The sequence below is a fragment of the Coturnix japonica genome, unplaced genomic scaffold, assembly GCF_054131305.1.
Source record: "Coturnix japonica strain WE unplaced genomic scaffold, WE-NBRP24 Scf114, whole genome shotgun sequence".
In the NCBI taxonomy this organism is placed as follows: Eukaryota; Metazoa; Chordata; class Aves; order Galliformes; family Phasianidae; genus Coturnix; species Coturnix japonica.
Genome location: NW_028189017.1, coordinates 13,322 through 32,116, shown reverse-complemented (window position 1 = coordinate 32,116; position 18,795 = coordinate 13,322). Strand labels below are relative to the sequence as shown.

Below are 18,795 nucleotides of genomic sequence, written 5' to 3'. Positions count from 1 at the left end.
GTCTGGAGCCGGGTCCGTTCAATGTCGGGGTCCACCAGGCCCTATAGGGGGGGGACCGGACCCATAAGTGGGTCCTCCAATGGCCCATAATGCACTAAGGTCCTCCAACTGGGTCCTCCAACATCCCATAATGCATTGGGGCCCACCACTATCCCATAATGCACTAAAGTCCTCCAACTGGGTCCTCCAACATCCCATAATGCCCTGGGGCCCACCTGAATGGCGCTAGACCCCTAAGTGGGTCCTCCAACATCCCATAATGCATTGGGGTCCTCCTATCCCAGGTCCTCCAACATCCCATAATGCCCTGGGGCCCACCAATATCCCATAAGGCACTAAGGTCCTCCAACTGGGTCCTCCAACATCCCATAATGCCCTGGGGCCCACCAATATCCCATAAGGCACTAAGGTCCTCCAACTGGGTCCTCCAACATCCCATAATGCCCTGGGGCCCACGTGAATGGCGCTAGACCCCCAAGTGGGTCCTCCAATGTCCCACAATGCATTGCGGGTCCTCCCATCCCAGGTCCTCCAACATCCCATAATGCCCTGGGGCCCACCAATATCCCATAAGGCACTAAGGTCCTCCAACTGGGTCCTCCAACATCCCATAATGCATTGGGGCCCACCAATATCCCATAAGGCACTAAGGTCCTCCAACTGGGTCCTCCAACATCCCATAATGCCCTGGGGCCCACCAATATCCCCTAAGGCACTAAGGTCCTCCAACTGGGTCCTCCAACATCCCATAATGCCCTGGGGCCCACCGGAATGGCGCTAGACCCCCAAGTGGGTCCCCCAATGTCCCATAATGCACTGGGGCCCTCCAACATCCCACAATTCATTGCGGATCCTCCCACTCCAGGTCCTCCAACATCCCATAATGCACTGGGGTCCTCCAATATCCCATAATACATTGGGGTCCTCCAATATCCCATAATGCACCGAGGTCCTCCAACATCCCATAATGCCCTGGGGCCCTCCACCATCCCACAATGCATTGCGGGTCCTCCCACCCCCAAGGTCCTCCAGCATCCCATAATGCACTGGGGCCCACCAATATCCCATAAGGCACTAAGGTCCTCCAAAATCCCATAATGCATTGGGGTCCTCCCACTCCAAGGTCCTCCAACATCCCATAATGCATTGGGGCCCCCCCATCCCAGGTAGGTTCTCCAACCCAGGTCCTCCAACATCCCACAATGCATTGCGGCCCTCCCACCCCAGGTAGGTCCTCCAACCCAGGTCCTCCAGCTGTCCCACAATGCACTGGGGCTGAGGTCCTCCAGTATCCCACAATGCCTTGCGTCTCACCTGCACACAGACATAGACGTGAGTCCCGGTTCCCGTTGTTGCCCTGATCCAACCAGGCCTCACTTCCTGTCCCGCCCCCCGTGGGCAGATCTCTATGGTCGCGGCCTGTGACAGGGTCTGGATGGTGGGGGACAGAGCCAACATGGCGGCCTCCAGCGCTGCCGGGCACTGCACCAACACTAGGGGGGACAGGGGGGGTGTTACCACTTCCGGCCGCCATCTTGGGGCCTGATAACCCCACTTCTGGCCGCCATATTGAACTGATACCCTCACTTCCGGCCGCCATCTTGGGGCCTGATAACCCCACTTCCGGCCGCCATTTTGGGCCCTGACACCCCCACTTCCGGCGGCCATATTGAACTGATACCCCCACTTTCGGCCGCCATATTGGGCCCCAAAACCCCCACTTCCGGCGGCCATATTGAACTGATACCCCCACTTCCGGCGGCCATCTTGGGCACTGACAGCCCCACTTCCGGCGGCCATCTTGAGCCCTGATACCTCTGCTACCAGCCGCCATCTTGGGCCCTGATGTCCCACTTCCGGCGGCCATATTGGGCTCCGATACCCCAATTCCGGCGGCCATCTTGGACCTCAATTCCCCCATTGCTCATATTAGATCCCACCACGTCGGCCATCTTGGATTGTGTCGGCCATCCCCAACCAGTCGGCCATCTTGGATCATGTCGGCCATCTTGGACCTCAACACCCCCCATTGCCCACATTAGACCCCACCACGTCGGCCATCTTGGATCGTGTCGGCCATCTTGGACCTCGAGACCCCCCATTGCCCACATTAGACCCCACCATGTCGGCCATCTTGGATTGTGTCGGCCATCTTGGACCATGTCGGCCATCTTGGATTGTGTCAGCCATCTTGGACCTCAACACCCCCCATTGCCAACATTAGACCCCACCATGTCGGCCATCTTGGATCGTGTCGGCCATCTTGGACCATGTCGGCCATCTTGGACCTCAACACCCCCCATTGCCCACATTAGACCCCATCATGTTGGCCATCTTGGACCTCGACACCCCCCATTGCTCACATTAGATCCCACCACGTCGGCCATCTTGGATTGTGTAGGCCATCTTGGACCTCAACACCCCCCATTGCTCCCATTAGATCCCAACCAGTCGGCCATCTTGGATCGTGTCGGCCATCTTGGATCGTGTCGGCCATCTTGGACCTCAACTCCCCCCATTGCACACATTAGACCCCACCACGTCGGCCATCTTGGATCACGTCGGCCATCTTGGACCTCGAGACCCCCCATTGCCCACATTAGACCCCAACCAGTCGGCCATCTTGGACCATGTCGGCCATCTTGGACCTCAAGACCCCCCATTGCTCACATTAGATCCCAACCAGTCGGCCATCTTGGATTGTGTCAGCCATCTTGGACCTCGACACCCCCCATTGCTCACATTAGACCCCAACCAGTCAGCCATCTTGGACCATGTCGGCCATCTTGGACCATGTCGGCCATCTTGGACCTCAGCTCCCCCCATTGCTCACATCAGACCCCACCATGTCGGCCATCTTGGATCATGTCGGCCATGTTGGCCACTCACCCCGCGGCCTGGCAGCACCGAGTCGAAACACATCCCTTAGAGCCCTCACAGTCCTCACCACCTCCCTCATGGCCTCCACTTCCTCCTCCACTTCCGGGCAGATCCAATGGGCCTGAAACGGAGGGAAACTGAGGCACGAGACAACATGGACGCCACCCAATAGAACCAAAGGGCAACATGGCACCAACCAACATGGCGGCCGAGGGGAACGGAGCCAGGCAGAGGGTTGGGGGTCCCGGGGGGTCCCGGGGGAGACGGTGCCAAAGTTCTTCAGCCAAGAAGGGGGCGAAGGGAGCCAGGAGGCGAAGAGCCAACTCGGTGCAGGTCAGGAGGGTCTCGAGGGTGGTGGGGTCCGGGTCGGGGCGACGGAGTGAAGGTTTGATGGATTCCTATGGGGAGAAGGAAGGGGTGAGGGGGGAGGTTGGATGGACAGACGGACATAGACAAGGAAATACAATGGTTGGATGGACAGATGGACATAGACAAGGAGATATAAAGGTTGGATGGACAGATGAACATAGACAAGGAGATATAATGGTTGGATGGACAGACAGACGGACATGGTCAAGGAGATACAATGGTTGGGTTGGATGGACAGATGGACATAGACAAGGAGATATAATGGTTGGATGGACAGATGGACATAGACAAGGAGATATAAAGGTTGGATGGACAGACGGACATAGACAAGGAGATATAATGGTTGGGTTGGATGGACAGACGGACGTGGTCAAGGACGGACAGACGGACACGGTTCAAGGAATGAGGGGGTCCAATGGGTTCAACATCAATGAGGTGCAATAGAGACAGACGGACACGACGGGGGGTCAATAGACATCTATAGGATGGACGGATGGACAGACAGACGGACACGGTCAAGGAGATGCAATGGTTGGGATGGATGGACAGATGGACACGGCCAATGAGGGTCAATAGTAAGGACATGCAATGGTTGGACGGACAGATGGACACGGTCAAGGAGATACAATGGTTGGATGGACAGACGGACGTGGTCAAGGACGGACAGACGGACATGGTTCAAAGAATGGGGGGATTCAATGGGTTCAACATCAATGAGGTCCAAAGAGACAGACGGACACGACGGGGGGTCAATAGATCTATAGGATGGATGGACGGACAGACAGACGGACACGGTCAAGGAGATGCAATGGTTGGGTTGGATGGACAGACGGACATGGTTCAAGGAATGAGGGGGGTTCAATGGGTTCAACATCAATGAGGTCCAACAGAGACGGATGGACACGACGGGGGGGTCAATAGACATCTATAGGATGGACGGATGGATAGACAGACAGACATGGTCAAGGAGACGCAATGGTTGGGTTGGACAGACAGACGGACACGGTCAATGGGGGTCAATAGCCAAGACATGCAATGGTTGGGTTGGATGGACAGATGGACACGGCCAATGAGGGTCAATAGTAAGGACATGGAATGGTTGGACGGACAGACGGACACGGTCAAGGAGATGCAATGGTTGGATGGACAGATGGACGTGGTCAAGGATGGACAGACGGACATGGTTCAAAGAATGGGGGGGGTCCAATGGGTTCGACATCAATGAGGTCCAATAGAGACAGATGGACACGACGGGGGGTCAATAGACATCTATAGGATGGATGGATGGATGGACAGATGGACACGGTCAAGGAGATGCAATGGTTGGGATGGATGGACAGACGGACACGGTCAATGGGGGTCAATAGCCAAGACATGCAATGGTTGGGTTGGATGGACAGATGGACACGGCCAATGAGGGTCAATAGTAAGGACATGGAATGGTTGGACGGACAGACGGACGTGGTCAAGGACGGACAGACGGACATGGTTCAAGGAATGAGGGGGGTTCAATGGGTTCAACATCAATGAGGTACAATAGAGACAGACGGACACGACGGGGGGTCAATAGACATCTATAGGATGGACGGATGGATGGACAGACGGACATGGTCAAGGAGATGCAATGGTTGGGTTGGATGGACAGACGGACACGGTCAAGGAATGAGGGGGTCCAATGGGTTCAACATCAATGAGGTCTAATAGAGACAGATGGACACGACGGGGGTCAATAGACATCTATAGGATGGACGGACAGACAGACAGACAGATGGACATGGTCAAGGAGATGCGATGGTTGGGTTGGATGGACAGACGGACACGGTCAAGGAATGAGGGGGGTCCAATGGGTTCAACATCAATGAGGTCCAAAGAGACAGACGGACACGACGGGGGGTCAATAGATCTATAGGATGGACGGACAGACAGACGGACACGGTCAAGGAGATGCAATGGTTGGGATGGATGGACAGACAGACGTGGTCAAGGACGGACAGACGGACATGGTTCAAAGAATGGGGGGGTTCAATGGGTTCAACATCAATGAGGTGCAATAGAGACAGACGGACACGACGGGGGGTCAATAGACATCTATAGGATGGATGGACAGACAGACGGACACGGTCAAGGAGATGCAATGGTTGGGTTGGACAGACAGACGGACACGGTCAAGGAATGAGGGGGTCCAATGGGTTCAACATCAATGAGGTCTAATAGAGACAGATGGACACGACGGGGGGTCAATAGACATCTATAGGATGGACAGACAGACAGACAGACAGATGGACATGGTCAAGGAGACGCAATGGTTGGGATGGATGGACAGATGGACACGGCCAATGGGGGTCAATAGTAAGGACATGCAATGGTTGGACAGACAGACAGACATGGTCAAGGAGATGCAATGGTTGGGTTGGATGGACAGACGGACACGGTCAAGGACGGACAGACGGACATGGTTCAAGGAATGAGGGGGTCCAATGGGTTCGACATCAATGAGGTCCAAAGAGACAGACGGACACGACGGGGGGTCAATAGACATCTATAGGATGGATGGATGGATAGACAGACGGACATGGTCAAGGAGATGCAATGGTTGGGTTGGACGGACAGATGGACACGACGGGGGGTCAATAGACATCTATAGGATGGATGGATGGATAGACAGATGGACATGGTCAAGGAGATGCAATGGTTGGGTTGGACGGACAGACGGACACGGTCAAAGAATGGGGGGGGTCCAATGGGTTCAACATCAATGAGGTCTAATAGAGACAGACGGACACGATGGGGGGTCAATAGACATCTATAGGATGGACAGACAGACAGACGGACATGGTCAAGGAGATGCAATGGTTGGATGGACAGATGGACGTGGTCAAAGAATGGGGGGGGTCCAATGGGTTCGACATCAATGAGGTCTAATAGAGACAGACGGACACGACGGGGGATCAATAGATCTATAGGATGGACGGACAGACAGACAGACGGACAGACACCCACCAAATAGACGTCACAGAAGGACCGGAGCCAGAAGTTCTGCATGGCCGCCATGGCGCCATGAACCTCCAGAGCCTCCATCTTCTTCCCATAATCCCCCACGGCTCCCGCCAAGCGACTCAACACCCAGCGGTCCATTGGGTTGGATGGGGTGACCTACAAATAATAGGGGCTAATTGAGGGGGGGGGGGTCTTTTAAATGGGGGTGGGGGTCTTTAAAGGGGGACGGAGACCCCTGTGATACCTCGTGGGGGGGTTTGGGGTTGAAATGGGGCCTGAAAGTGAGGACGAACTTGACGGCGTTCCAGACTTTATTGCAGAAATGGCGCTGTTTCAAGATGGCCGCCACGTCCAGCTTGATGTCGTCACCTTTAATATGGGGAGGGGGACGTATAATGGGGGGGGGGACGTATAATGGGGGGTATAGGGGGATATTGGGGACCCCCACCCCCATATAAATCCTCACCGTGGGCGTTGTGGGAGCATAGGGCCAAGCGGAGAGCGTCGGTGCCGCATTCGGGGATGCCATGGGGGAACTGGCGCTTCTATGGGGGGATATATGGGGTTTGGGGGGGATATATGGGGGGATATATGGGGTTTGGGGGGGATATATGGGGTTTGGGGGGATATATGGGGGGATATATGGGGTTTGGGGGGGATATGTGGGATGTAGGGGGATAAATGGGGGGATATATGGGATTTGGGGGGAATATATGGGGGGATATATGGGATTTTGGGGGGATATATGGGGATTTGGGGGGGATATATGGGGATTTGGGGATGCCATGGGGGAACTGGCGCTTCTATGGGAGGATATATGGGATTTGGGGGGATATATGGGATTTTTGGGGGGATATATGGGATTTGGGGGGGATATGTGGGACACAGGGGGATAAATGGGGGGATATATGGGGTTTTGGGAGAATATATGGGATTTGGGGGGAATATATGGGATTTGGGGGGGATATATGGGGATTTTGGGGGGGATATGTGGGATACAGGGGGATAAATGGGGGAATATATGGGATTTGGGGGGGATATATGGAATTTTTGGGGGGATATATGAGATTTTTGGGGGGATATATGGGGTTTTGGGGGGATATATGGGATTTGCGGGGGATATATGGGATTTGGGGGGTATATATGGGATTTTTGGGGGGATATATGAGATTTTTGGGGGGATATATGGGGCTTCGGGGGGGATATATGGGGTACTAGGGGGGATATACGGGATTTGGGGGGGATATATGGGGGGGATATATGGGATTTGGGGGGGATATATGGGATTTGGGGGGGATATATGGGGTTTTGGGGGGATATATGGGATTTTTGGGGGGATATATGGGATTTGGGGGGGATATATGGGGTTTTGGGGGGATATATGGGATTTTTGGGGGGATATATGGGGTTTTTGGGGGGATATATGGGATTTTTGGGGGATATATGGGGTTTTGGGGGGGATATATGGGGTTTGGGGGGGATATATGGGGGGATATATGGGGTTTGGGGGGATATATGGGATTTTTGGGGGATATATGGGTTTTTGGGGGGGATATATGGGATTTTTGGGGGGATATATGGGATTTTTGGGGGGATATATGGGATTTGGGGGGGATATATGGGGGGATATATGGGATTTTGGGGGGATATATGGGGATTTGGGGATGCCATGGGGGAACTGGTGCTTCTATGGGGGGATATATGGGGATTTTGGGGGGGATATATGGGATACAGGGGGATAAATGGGGGAATATATGGGATTTGGGGGGGATATATGGGATTTTTGGTGGGATATATGGGGTTTTGGGGGGGATATATGGGATTTGGGGGGGATATATGGAGTTTTTGGGGGGATATATGGGATTTTTGGGGGGGATATATGGGGTTTGGGGGGGATATATGGGGTTTGGGGGGGATATATGGGATTTGGGGGGGATATATGGGATTTTTGGGGGGATATATGGGATTTTTGGGGGAATATATGGGATTTTTGGTGGGATATATGGGGTTTTGGGGGCGATATATGGGGTTTTGGGGGGTATATATGGGATTTTTGGGGGGATATATGGGGCTTTGGGGGGGATATATGGGGTTTTGGGGGGATATATGGGATTTGGGGGGATATATGGGGTTTTTGGGGGGATATATGGGATTTTTGGGGGGATATATGGGATTTTTGGGGGGATATATGGGATTTTTGGGGGGATATATGGGGTTTGGGGGGGATATATGGTGTTTTGGGGAGGATATATGGGATTTTTGGGGAGATATATGGGATTTTTGGGGAGATATATGGGATTTTTGGGGGGATATATGGGGTTTTGGGGGCGATATATGGGATTTTGGGGGGATATATGGGGTTTGGGGGGGATATATGGGGGGATATATGGGATTTGGGGGGGATATATGGGATTTTTTGGGGGGATATGGGGTTCTGGGGGTGATATATGGGATTTTTGGGGGGATATATGGGGTTTTTGGTGGGATATATGGGGTTTTGGGGGGGATATATGGGATTTTTGGGGGGATATATGGGGATTTGGGGGGGATATATGGGGTACTAGGGGGGATTTATGGGATTTGGGGGGGGATATAAAGGATATGGGGTGATATTAAGGGGGCTATGGGGTATATGGGGTCAGACCTGCCCCACTGAGGCCACTTTCAGCTCATGTGGGTCCAGAACAGTGCGACGCAGCTTCTCCTGTAGCTCCTATATAAGACAGGAGACCCTATAGTAAATATAGGGGGTGTTATGGGGTTACTGTAGGGTCTCCCCCGCCCCATAAGTGTCCCTATAGGTCCCTACCTGTAGCGTTGCCCCCCCTATAACATCCCGTGGGTCAATGACGTTCCCTATTGATTTGCTCATCTTCCTCCCCATTGAGTCGCGCACCAGCGAGTGCAACAGCACCTAGAACCAATATGGGGTCATATATAGGATATATAGGATCATATATAGGGATATGGGGCCAAAAACCCCATAACAAGGGTGATTTTGGGGTAAATTTGGGCTATTTTGGGTACCTTGGAGAAGGGAAGTTGCCCTGTGAGCTCCTGGCCCAGCATCACCATCCGTGCCACCCAATAGAAGAGCAGATCGCTGCCCGTCTCCAATAGGGTTGTAGGGTAGAAGCGACGTAGATCGGGGGTCTATGGGGTAAATATGGGGTTATAGGGGGGCTATGGGGGTCTATGGGGTAAATATGGGGTTATAGGGGGGCTATGGGGGTCTATGGGGTAAATATGGGGTTATAGGGGGGCTATGGGGGTCTATGAGGTAAATATGGGGTTATAGGGGGGCTATGGGGGTCTATGGGGTAAATATGGGGTTATAGGGGGGCTATGGGGGTCTATGGGGTAAGTATGGGGTTATAGGGGGGCTATGGGGGTCTATGGGGTAAATATGGGGTTATAAGGGGGCTATGGGGGTCTATGGGGTAAATATGGGGTTATGGGGGATCTATGGGGCAATAGGGGAGTTATAGGGGGGCTATGGGGGCAATTATGGGGTTATGGGGGGCTATGGGGGTCTATGGGGTAATTATGGGGTTATAGGGGGGCTATGGGGGTCTATGGGGTAAATATGGGATTATAAGGGGGCTATGGGGGTCTATGGGGTAAATATGGGGTTATAGTGGGGCTATGGGGGTCTATGGGGTAAGTATGGGGTTATAAGGGGGCTATGGGGGTCTATGGGGTAAATATGGGGTTATAGGGGGCTATGGGGGTCTATGGGGTAAATATGGGGTTATAGGGGGGCTATGGGGGTCTATGGGGTAAGTATGGGGTTATAAGGGGGCTATGGGGGTCTATGGGGTAAGTATGGGGTTATGGGAAATCTATGGGGCAATAGGGGGGTTATAGGTGGGTTATAGGGGCAATTATGGGGTTATGGGGGGGCTATGGTGGTCTATGGGGCAATAGGGGGGTCAAAGGGGGTCTATGGAGGTCTATGGGGCAATAGAGGGGTTATGGGAGTCTATGGGGGTCTATGGGGTAAATATGGGGTTATAGGGGGGCAATGGGGGTCTATGGGGTAAGTATGGGGTTATAGGGGGGCCTATAGGGGTAATTATGGGGTTATAGGGGGTCTATGGGGCAATAGGGGGATTATAGGGGGGATATGATGGGGTTATGGGGGGCTATGTGGGTCTATGGGGCAATAGGGGTGTCTATGGGGCAATGATGGGGTTAGAGGGGGGCTATAGGAGCAATTATGGGGTTATAAGAGGTTTATAGGGTGTCCCTATAGTGTCCTCACCTCTTCAGGCCACCCCATAGCGGCGAATGGGAAGAGAGCGGAGGAGAACCAGGTGTCCAAGACATCGGGGTCTAATAGGGGAAATGGGGGGGGGGCATTAAAATGGGGGGGGTCCTAAAGGGGATAATGGATGGGGGGGGGGTTATGGGGGATTTTGGGGGGGGGAAATGGGAATATGGGGGTTCAATGGGGGATATGGGGGTTCAATGGGGATATGGGGGTTCAATGGGGGAATATAGGGGTTCAATGGGGAATATGGGGGTTCAATGGGGGATATGGGGGTTCAATAGGGGAATATGGGGGTTCAATAGGGGATATAGGGGTTCAATGGGGGAATATGGGGGTTCAATGGGGAATATGGGGGTTCAATAGGGGAATATGGGGGTTCAATGGGGGAATATAGGGGTTCAATAGGGGAATATAGGGGTTCAATGGGGGAATATGGGGGTTCAATGGGGAAATATGGGGGTTCAATGGGGGAATATGGGGGTTCAATAGGGGAATATGGGGGTTCAATGGGGAATATGGGGGTTCAATAGGGAATATGGGGGTTCAATGGGGGAATATGGGGGTTCAATGGGGGATATGGGGGTTCAATGGGGGAATATAGGGGTTCAATGGGGGAATATGGGGGTTCAATGGGGGAATATGGGGGTTCAATGGGGAATATGGGGGTTCAATGGGGGAATATGGGGGTTCAATGGGGAATATGGGGGTTCAATGGGGGAATATGGGGGTTCAATGGGGGAATATAGGGGTTCAATGGGGATATGGGGGTTCAATGGGGAATATAGGGGTTCAATGGGGGAATATAGGGGTTCAATGGGGGAATATGGGGGTTCAATGGGGAATATGGGGGTTCAATGGGGGAATATGGGGGTTCAATGGGGAATATGGGGGTTCAATGGGGGAATATAGGGGTTCAATGGGGGAATATGGGGGTTCAATGGGGAATATGGGGGTTCAATGGGGGAATATGGGGGTTCAATGGGGAATATAGGGGTTCAATGGGGGATATGGGGGTTCAATGGGGGAATATGGGGGTTCAATGGGGAATATGGGGGTTCAATGGGGGATATAGGGGTTCATTGGGGAATATGGGGGTTCAATAGGGGAACTGGGGGGGGAAATGGGAACTTGGGGGTTATATGGGGGATTTTATGGGTTCCATGAGGTTCAATGGGGTTTAATGGGGGTTCAATGGGGTTCAATAGGGGTTCAATGGGGTTCAATGGGGGTTTAATGGGTTTCAGTGGGGTTCAATAGGGGTTCAATAGGGGTTTAATGGGGTTCAATGGGGTTTAATGGGGGCTCAATGGGGGTTTAATGGGGTTTAATGGGGTTCAATGGGGTTTAATAGGGTTTCAATGGGGTTTAATGGGGATATAATGGGTTTCAATGGGTTTCAGTGGGGTTTAATGGGGATATAATGGGTTTCAATGGGGTTCAATGGGGTTTAATGGGTTTCAATGGGGTTTAATGGGGTTCAATGGGGATTAATGGGGATATAATGGGTTTCAATGGGGATATAATGGGGTTCAATGGGATTCAATAGGGTTTAATGGGGATATAATGGGTTTCAGTGTGGTTTTAATGGGGATATAATGGGGTTTGATGGGGATTAATGAGGTTTCAATGGGGTTCAATGGGGTTTAATGGGGATATAATGGGGTTTCAATGGGTTTCAATGGGTTTCAGTGGGTTTCAGTGGGGATTAATGGGGTTTCAATGGGGTTCAATGGGTTTCAATGGGGTTTAATGGGGTCAATGGGGTTCAATGGGGATTAATGGAGATATAATGGGTTTCAATGGGTTTCAATGGGTTTCAATTGGGTTTGAATGGGTTTCAATGGGGTTTTAATGGGGATATAATGGGTTTCAATGGGTTTCAATTGGGTTTAATGGGTTTCAATGGGGTTCAATGGGGTTTAATGGGGTTATAATGGGTTCAATGGGGATTAATGGGGATAAAATGGGGTTTCAATGGGGTTTCAGTGGGGTTTAATGGGGTTTAATGGGGATATAATGGGTTTCAATGGGTTTCAATGGGTTTCAATGGTGATATAATGGGTTTCAATGGGTTTCAATGGGGTTCAATGGGTTTCAATTGGGTTTCAATGGGTTTCAATGGGCTTCAATGGGGTTTAATGGTGATATAATGGGGTTCAATGGGATTCAATGGGGTTCAATGGGGTTTAATGGGGTTCAATGGGGTTTAATGGGGATATAATGGGTTTCAATGGGGTTCAATGGGGATATAATGGGGATATAATGGGTTTCAATGGGGTTCAATGGGGTTCAATGGGGCTATAATGGGGTTTCAATGGGGTTTCAGTGGGGTTTAGTGGGTTTCAATGGGGATATAATGGGTTTCAATGGGGATCAATGGGGTTTAATGGGGATATAATGGGGTTTCAATGGGTTTCAATGGGGTTTAATGGGTTTCAATGGGGTTCAATGGGGATTAATGGGGATATAATGGGTTTCAATGGGGTTCAATGGGATTCAATGGGGATTAATGGGGATATAATGGGTTTCAATGGGGTTCAATGGGGTTTAGTGGGTTTCAATGGGGATTTAATGGGTTTCAATGGGGTTCAATGGGGATATAATGGGTTTCAATGGGGTTTAATGGGGATATAATGGGGTTTCAATGGGGTTTCAGTGGGGTTTAGTGGGGTTCAATGGGGATATAATGGGTTTCAATGGGGTTCAATGGGGTTTAATGGGTTTCAATGGGGTTCAATGGGGATATAATGGGTTTCAATGGGGTTCAATGGGGATTTAATGGGGTTTAATGGGGATATAATGGGTTTCAATGGGTTTCAATGGGGTTTAATGGGGATATAATGGGTTTAATGGGGTTCAATGGGGTTTAATGGGGATATAATGGGTTTCAATGGGGTTTAATGGGTTTCAATGGGGATTAATGGGAATATAATGGGTTTCAATGGGGTTTAATGGGGTTTCAATGGATTTCAATGGGGTTTAATGGGGTTTCAATGGGGTTTAATGGGGATATAATGGGTTTCAATGGGGTTCAATGGGGATTAATTAGGTTTCAGTGGGTTTCAATAGGGTTTTTAATGGGGATATAATGGGTTTCAATGGGGTTCAATGGGGATTAATGGGGATATAATGGGTTTCAATGGGGATATAATGGGGTTCAATGGGATTCAATGGGGTTTAATGGGGATATAATGGGTTTCAGTGGGGTTTTAATGGGGCTATAATGGGTTTCAATGGGTTTCAATGGGGTTCAATGGGGATTAATGGGGATATAATGGGTTTCAATGGGGTTTAATGGGTTTCAATGGGGATTAATGGGAATATAATGGGTTTCAATGGGGTTTAATGGGGTTTCAATGGATTTCAATGGGGTTTAATGGGGTTTCAATGGGGTTTAATGGGGATATAATGGGTTTCAATGGGGTTCAATGGGGATTAATTGGGTTTCAGTGGGTTTCAATAGGGTTTTTAATGGGGATATAATGGGTTTCAATGGGGTTCAATGGGGATTAATGGGGATATAATGGGTTTCAATGGGGATATAATGGGGTTCAATGGGATTCAATGGGGTTTAATGGGGATATAATGGGTTTCAGTGGGGTTTTAATGGGGATATAATGGGGTTCGATGGGGATTAATGAGGTTTCAATGGGTTTCAATGGGGTTTAATGGGGATATAATGGGTTTCAATGGGGTTTTAATGGGGATATAATGGGTTTCAATGGGTTTCAATGGGGATACAATGGGTTTCAATGGGTTTCAATGGGGTTTAATGGTGATATAATGGGTTTCAATGGGGTTTCAGTGGGTTTCAATGGGTTTCAATGGGGATACAATGGGTTTCAATGGGATTCAATGGGTTTCAATGTGTTTCAATGTTGTCCCCCCACCTTGCAGTATCTCTATGTCCCCATAGGGGGCGCTGTAGAGTCGCGCCGCTTCCTCCCGGGCCTCGTCCTCATTGTGGGCCACGACCCAGAGCCCCGATAATGGGGGGGGGTCACAGTGATGGGGGGGGGGCGAGACCCCGACCTTGTAAGCGGGGACACGGTGACCCCACCACAGCTGGCGGGACAGGCACCAATCCCTATGGGGGGAGCCGCCATTAGTCCTCCAGCGGCCCACAATGCACTGGGGCACCGCCATTAGTCCTCCAGTATCCCATAATGCATTGGGGCACCACCATTAGTCCTCCAGCATCCCATCACGCATTGGGACACCACCATTAGTCCTCCAGCATCCCATAATGCATTGGGGCACCGCCATAGGTCCTCCAACCCAGGTCCTCCAGCGTCCCATAATGCACTGGGGCATCAGCATAGATCCTCCAGCATCCCACAATGCACTGCAGTCCCTGATCCTCCAGCTATCCCACAATGCATTGGGGCCCTCCCACCATAGGTCCTCCAACCCAGGTCCTCCACTATCCCACAATGCATTGCGGTCCCCAGTCCTCCAGCTATCCCACAATGCATTGGGGCACCGCCATAGGTCCTCCACTATTCCACAATACATTGCGACTCTCCCATCCCAGGTCCTCCAGTATCCCATAATCCCATGGGGTCCTCCAACATCCCATAATGCCTTGTGGTCCTCCCACCCAGGTCCTCCAGCTATCCCACAATGCATTGCGTCCCTCCCACCATAAGTCCTCCAACCCCAGTCACCCACCATCCCACAATGCATTGTGGCCCTCCCGCCACAAGTCCTCCAACCCCAGTCCTCCACCATCCCACAATGCATTGCGGCCCTCCCGCCATAAGTCCTCCAACCCCAGTCCTCCATTATCCCACAATGCATTGCGGCCCTCCCGCCATAAGTCCTCCAACCCCAGTCCTCCATTATCCCACAATGCATTGCGGCCCTCCCGCCATAAGTCCTCCAACCCCGGTCCTCCAGCTATCCCACAAGGCATTGCGTCCCATCCATCCCACAATGCCTTGCTGCCCTCCCCCCATAAGTCCTCCAACCCAGGTCCTCCACCATCCCACAATACCTTACAGCCCCAGGTCCTCCACCATCCCACAATGCATTGCGGCCCTCCCGCCATAAGTCCTCCAACCCCGGTCCTCCACTATCCCACAATGCCTTGCGTCCCCTCACCCCGCGCTGTCCATCCACTTCCTCCATTGTTTCTCATGGTATTTGGGGACCAGCTCCAGTTGCCCCGACGTCACGGCCTATGGGGGGGTAATAGGGGATTAATTGCCCCACACCCCATTAATTGCCCCCCCACACCCCATAATTGCCCCCCTAGACCCCATAATTGCCCCCCTAAACCCCATAATTACCCCCCCAGACCCCATAATTGCCCCCAGACCCCATAATTGCCCCCCTAGACCCCATAATTGCCCCCCACCCCCATAATTGCCCCCAGTCCCCATAATTGCCCCCCTAAACCCCATAATTGCCCCCCTAAACCCCATAATTACCCCCCCAGACCCCATAATTGCCCCCCACCCCCATAGAATTGCCCCCAGACCCCATAATTGCCCCCCCAGACCCCATAATTGCCCCCCACCCCCATAGAATTGCCCCCAGACCCCATAATTGCCCCCCCAGACCTCATAATTGCCCCCCACCCCCATAGAATTGCCCCCCAGACCCCGTAATTGCCCCCCCCACCCTATAACTGCCCCCCCCACCCCATAATAGACCCCCTCCATTACTTGCCCCCCCCCCCCCCCACAATTGCCCTAACTCCCATATAGTAGCCCCCCCCAGGCTATAATTGTCCCCCATTAATTGCCCCCCCCCATATTAATTGCCCCCCCCCCCCCATTAATTGCCCCCATTACCTGCAGTGCCCTCTGTGCCATCTCCCTGCAGCGCAGGAACCATTGCTCCTTCAATAGGAACTCAATGACGTCCCCAGAGCGGCTGTGGGGACATGGGGGGCACGGCCCTATAGGGGGCTATGGGGTGGGGATATAGGGTGGGATATAGGGTGGGACATGGCCCTATAGGGGGCTATGGGGTGGGGATATATGGGGTGGGATATAGGGTGGGATATGGGGACACACGGCCCTATAGGGGGCTATGGGGTGGGATATAGGGTGGGACATGGCCCTATAGGGGGCTATGGGGTGGGATATAGGGGGTGGGATATAGGGTGGGACATGGGGATATGGGGGGGCACGGCCCTATAGGGGGCTATGGGGTGGGCTATGGGGTGGGCTATATAGGGTGGGATATAGGGTGGGGATATATGGGGGCGTATAGGAGGGGCTATGGGGTGGGCTATGGGGTGGGCTATGGGGTGGGCTATAGGGTGGGCTATGGGGTGGGCTATGGGGTGGGTGGGTTATAGGGTGGGCTATGGGGTGGGCTATGGGGTGGGTGGGCTATAGGGTGGGCTATGGGGTGGGCTATGGGGTGGGCTATGGGGTGGGCTATGGGGTGGGTGGGCTATAGGGTGGGCTATGGGGTGGGCTATGGGGTGGGCTATGGGGCGGGCTATGGGGTGGTACCTGCATATGGGGAGGGTCATGGCGTGGTCCTGGCTGCCCCTATAGAGGCCGCGTTGGGCCAGAGCTGCCACCACCTGATCCCTGGCCATAAAGCGATGGACGCCCTAAAGGGGGGATATGGGGGATATGGGGGAATATATGGGGTTATATGGGGGATATGGGGTTATATGGGGTTATATGGGGGATATATGGGGTTATATGGGGGATATGGGGGATAAATGGGGTTATATGGGGGATATGGGGTTATATGGGGGGATATGGGGTTATATGGGGTTATATGGGGGATATGGGGTTATATGGGGGATATGGGGTTATATGGGGTTATATAGGGTTATATGGGGTTATATGGGGTTATATGGGGTTATATAGGGTTATATGGGGGGATATAGGGGATATGGGGTTATATGGGGTTATATGGGGTTATATGGGGATATATGGGGTTATATGGGGTTATATGGGGTTATATGGGGTTATATGGGGATATATGGGGTTATATGGGGTTATATGGGGGGATATGGGGGATATGGGGGGATATGGGGGATATGGGGGGGTATGGGGGGATATGGGGGGCTATAGGGGGGATATAGGGGGGATATGGGGGTGATATGGGGGGATACGGGGGGTTATAGGGGGGATATGGGGGGGATATGGGGGGATATGGGGTTATATGGGATATATGGGGTATATAGGGTTTATATGGGGTATATGGGGTATATCTGGGGGGTATATATGGGGTATATGGGGTGTATATGGGGTATATAGGGTATATATGGGGTATATGGGGTATATATAGGGTATATATGGGGTATACATATGGGGTATATAGGGCATATAGGGTGTATATGGGGTATATGGGGTATATAGGGTGTATATAGGGTTATATGGGGTGTATATGGGGTCTATGGGGTCTGTGACCTGCAGCCACCCCCCCCCGGGGGGTCTCATGGTTCCATCGTCCCCAATAACGTTGAGCAGCGGCAGCGAATGGGATCGAGCCAGAGCCAGGTCAGGGGGGCTGTGAGCGGGGGTCACCTTCACTGCCCCTATAGGGGACAGGGCACCACGGCCCCATTGAAACACACACCCCATTATCACACCCCATTATCCCCATGACCCCATAATCCCACCCCATTGTCACTATGACCCCATAATCCCACCCCATTGCCCCCCATGACCCCATTATCCCACCCCATTATCCCCATAACCCCACTGTCCCACCCCATAGTACCATGACCCCATAATCCCACCCCATTGTCACCCCCATGACCCCATAATCCCACCCCATAGTCACCATGACCCCATTATCCCACCCCATTATCCCCATGACCCCATAATCCCACCCCATTGTCCCCATAACCCCACTGTCCCACCCCATAGTCACCATGACCCCATAATCCCACCCCATTGTCACTATGGCCCCATAATCCCACCCCATTGCCCCCCATGACCCCATAATCCCACCCCATTATCATCCCATTGTCACCATGATCCCATTGTCACCACAACCCTATTGCCACCCACCCCATTATCCCCATGACCCCATAATCCCACCCCATTGGCACTGACCCCATTGCCACCATGACCCCATTGTCCCACCCCATTGTCACTATGACCCCATTATTCCACCCCATTGTCACTATGACCCCATTATCCCACCCCACTGTCCCCATAACCCCACTGTCCCACCCCATTGTCCCCATGACCCCATAATCCCACCCCATTGTCACTATGGCCCCATAATCACACCCCATTATCCCATGACCCCATTATCCCACCCCATTGGCACCCCCACCCCATAATCCCACC

At 52.3% G+C, this 18,795-nt stretch overlaps 1 protein-coding gene across 1 annotated transcript in view; it reads right to left on the bottom strand.

The window, feature by feature from the left end:
• Window positions 1-2: 2 nt before the first annotated feature.
• VARS2 (valyl-tRNA synthetase 2, mitochondrial) overlaps window positions 3-18,795 on the bottom strand; it is a gene marked incomplete at its 3' end in the record, with an annotated part of 31,903 nt that continues 13,110 nt past the window's right edge. Inside the window, exons 11-26 of the mRNA XM_085535286.1 lie at window positions 17,905-18,032; window positions 16,990-17,093; window positions 16,318-16,399; window positions 15,623-15,699; window positions 14,410-14,606; window positions 10,511-10,581; window positions 9,274-9,399; window positions 9,056-9,160; window positions 8,891-8,959; window positions 6,713-6,791; window positions 6,491-6,615; window positions 6,250-6,402; window positions 3,078-3,278; window positions 2,890-3,001; window positions 1,315-1,493; window positions 3-41 (exon numbers count right to left, since the gene is read on the bottom strand). Coding sequence (XP_085391412.1) covers window positions 3-41; window positions 1,315-1,493; window positions 2,890-3,001; window positions 3,078-3,278; window positions 6,250-6,402; window positions 6,491-6,615; window positions 6,713-6,791; window positions 8,891-8,959; window positions 9,056-9,160; window positions 9,274-9,399; window positions 10,511-10,581; window positions 14,410-14,606; window positions 15,623-15,699; window positions 16,318-16,399; window positions 16,990-17,093; window positions 17,905-18,032 — 1,847 coding nt within the window. The remainder of the gene's footprint in view (window positions 42-1,314; window positions 1,494-2,889; window positions 3,002-3,077; window positions 3,279-6,249; window positions 6,403-6,490; window positions 6,616-6,712; window positions 6,792-8,890; window positions 8,960-9,055; window positions 9,161-9,273; window positions 9,400-10,510; window positions 10,582-14,409; window positions 14,607-15,622; window positions 15,700-16,317; window positions 16,400-16,989; window positions 17,094-17,904; window positions 18,033-18,795) is intronic.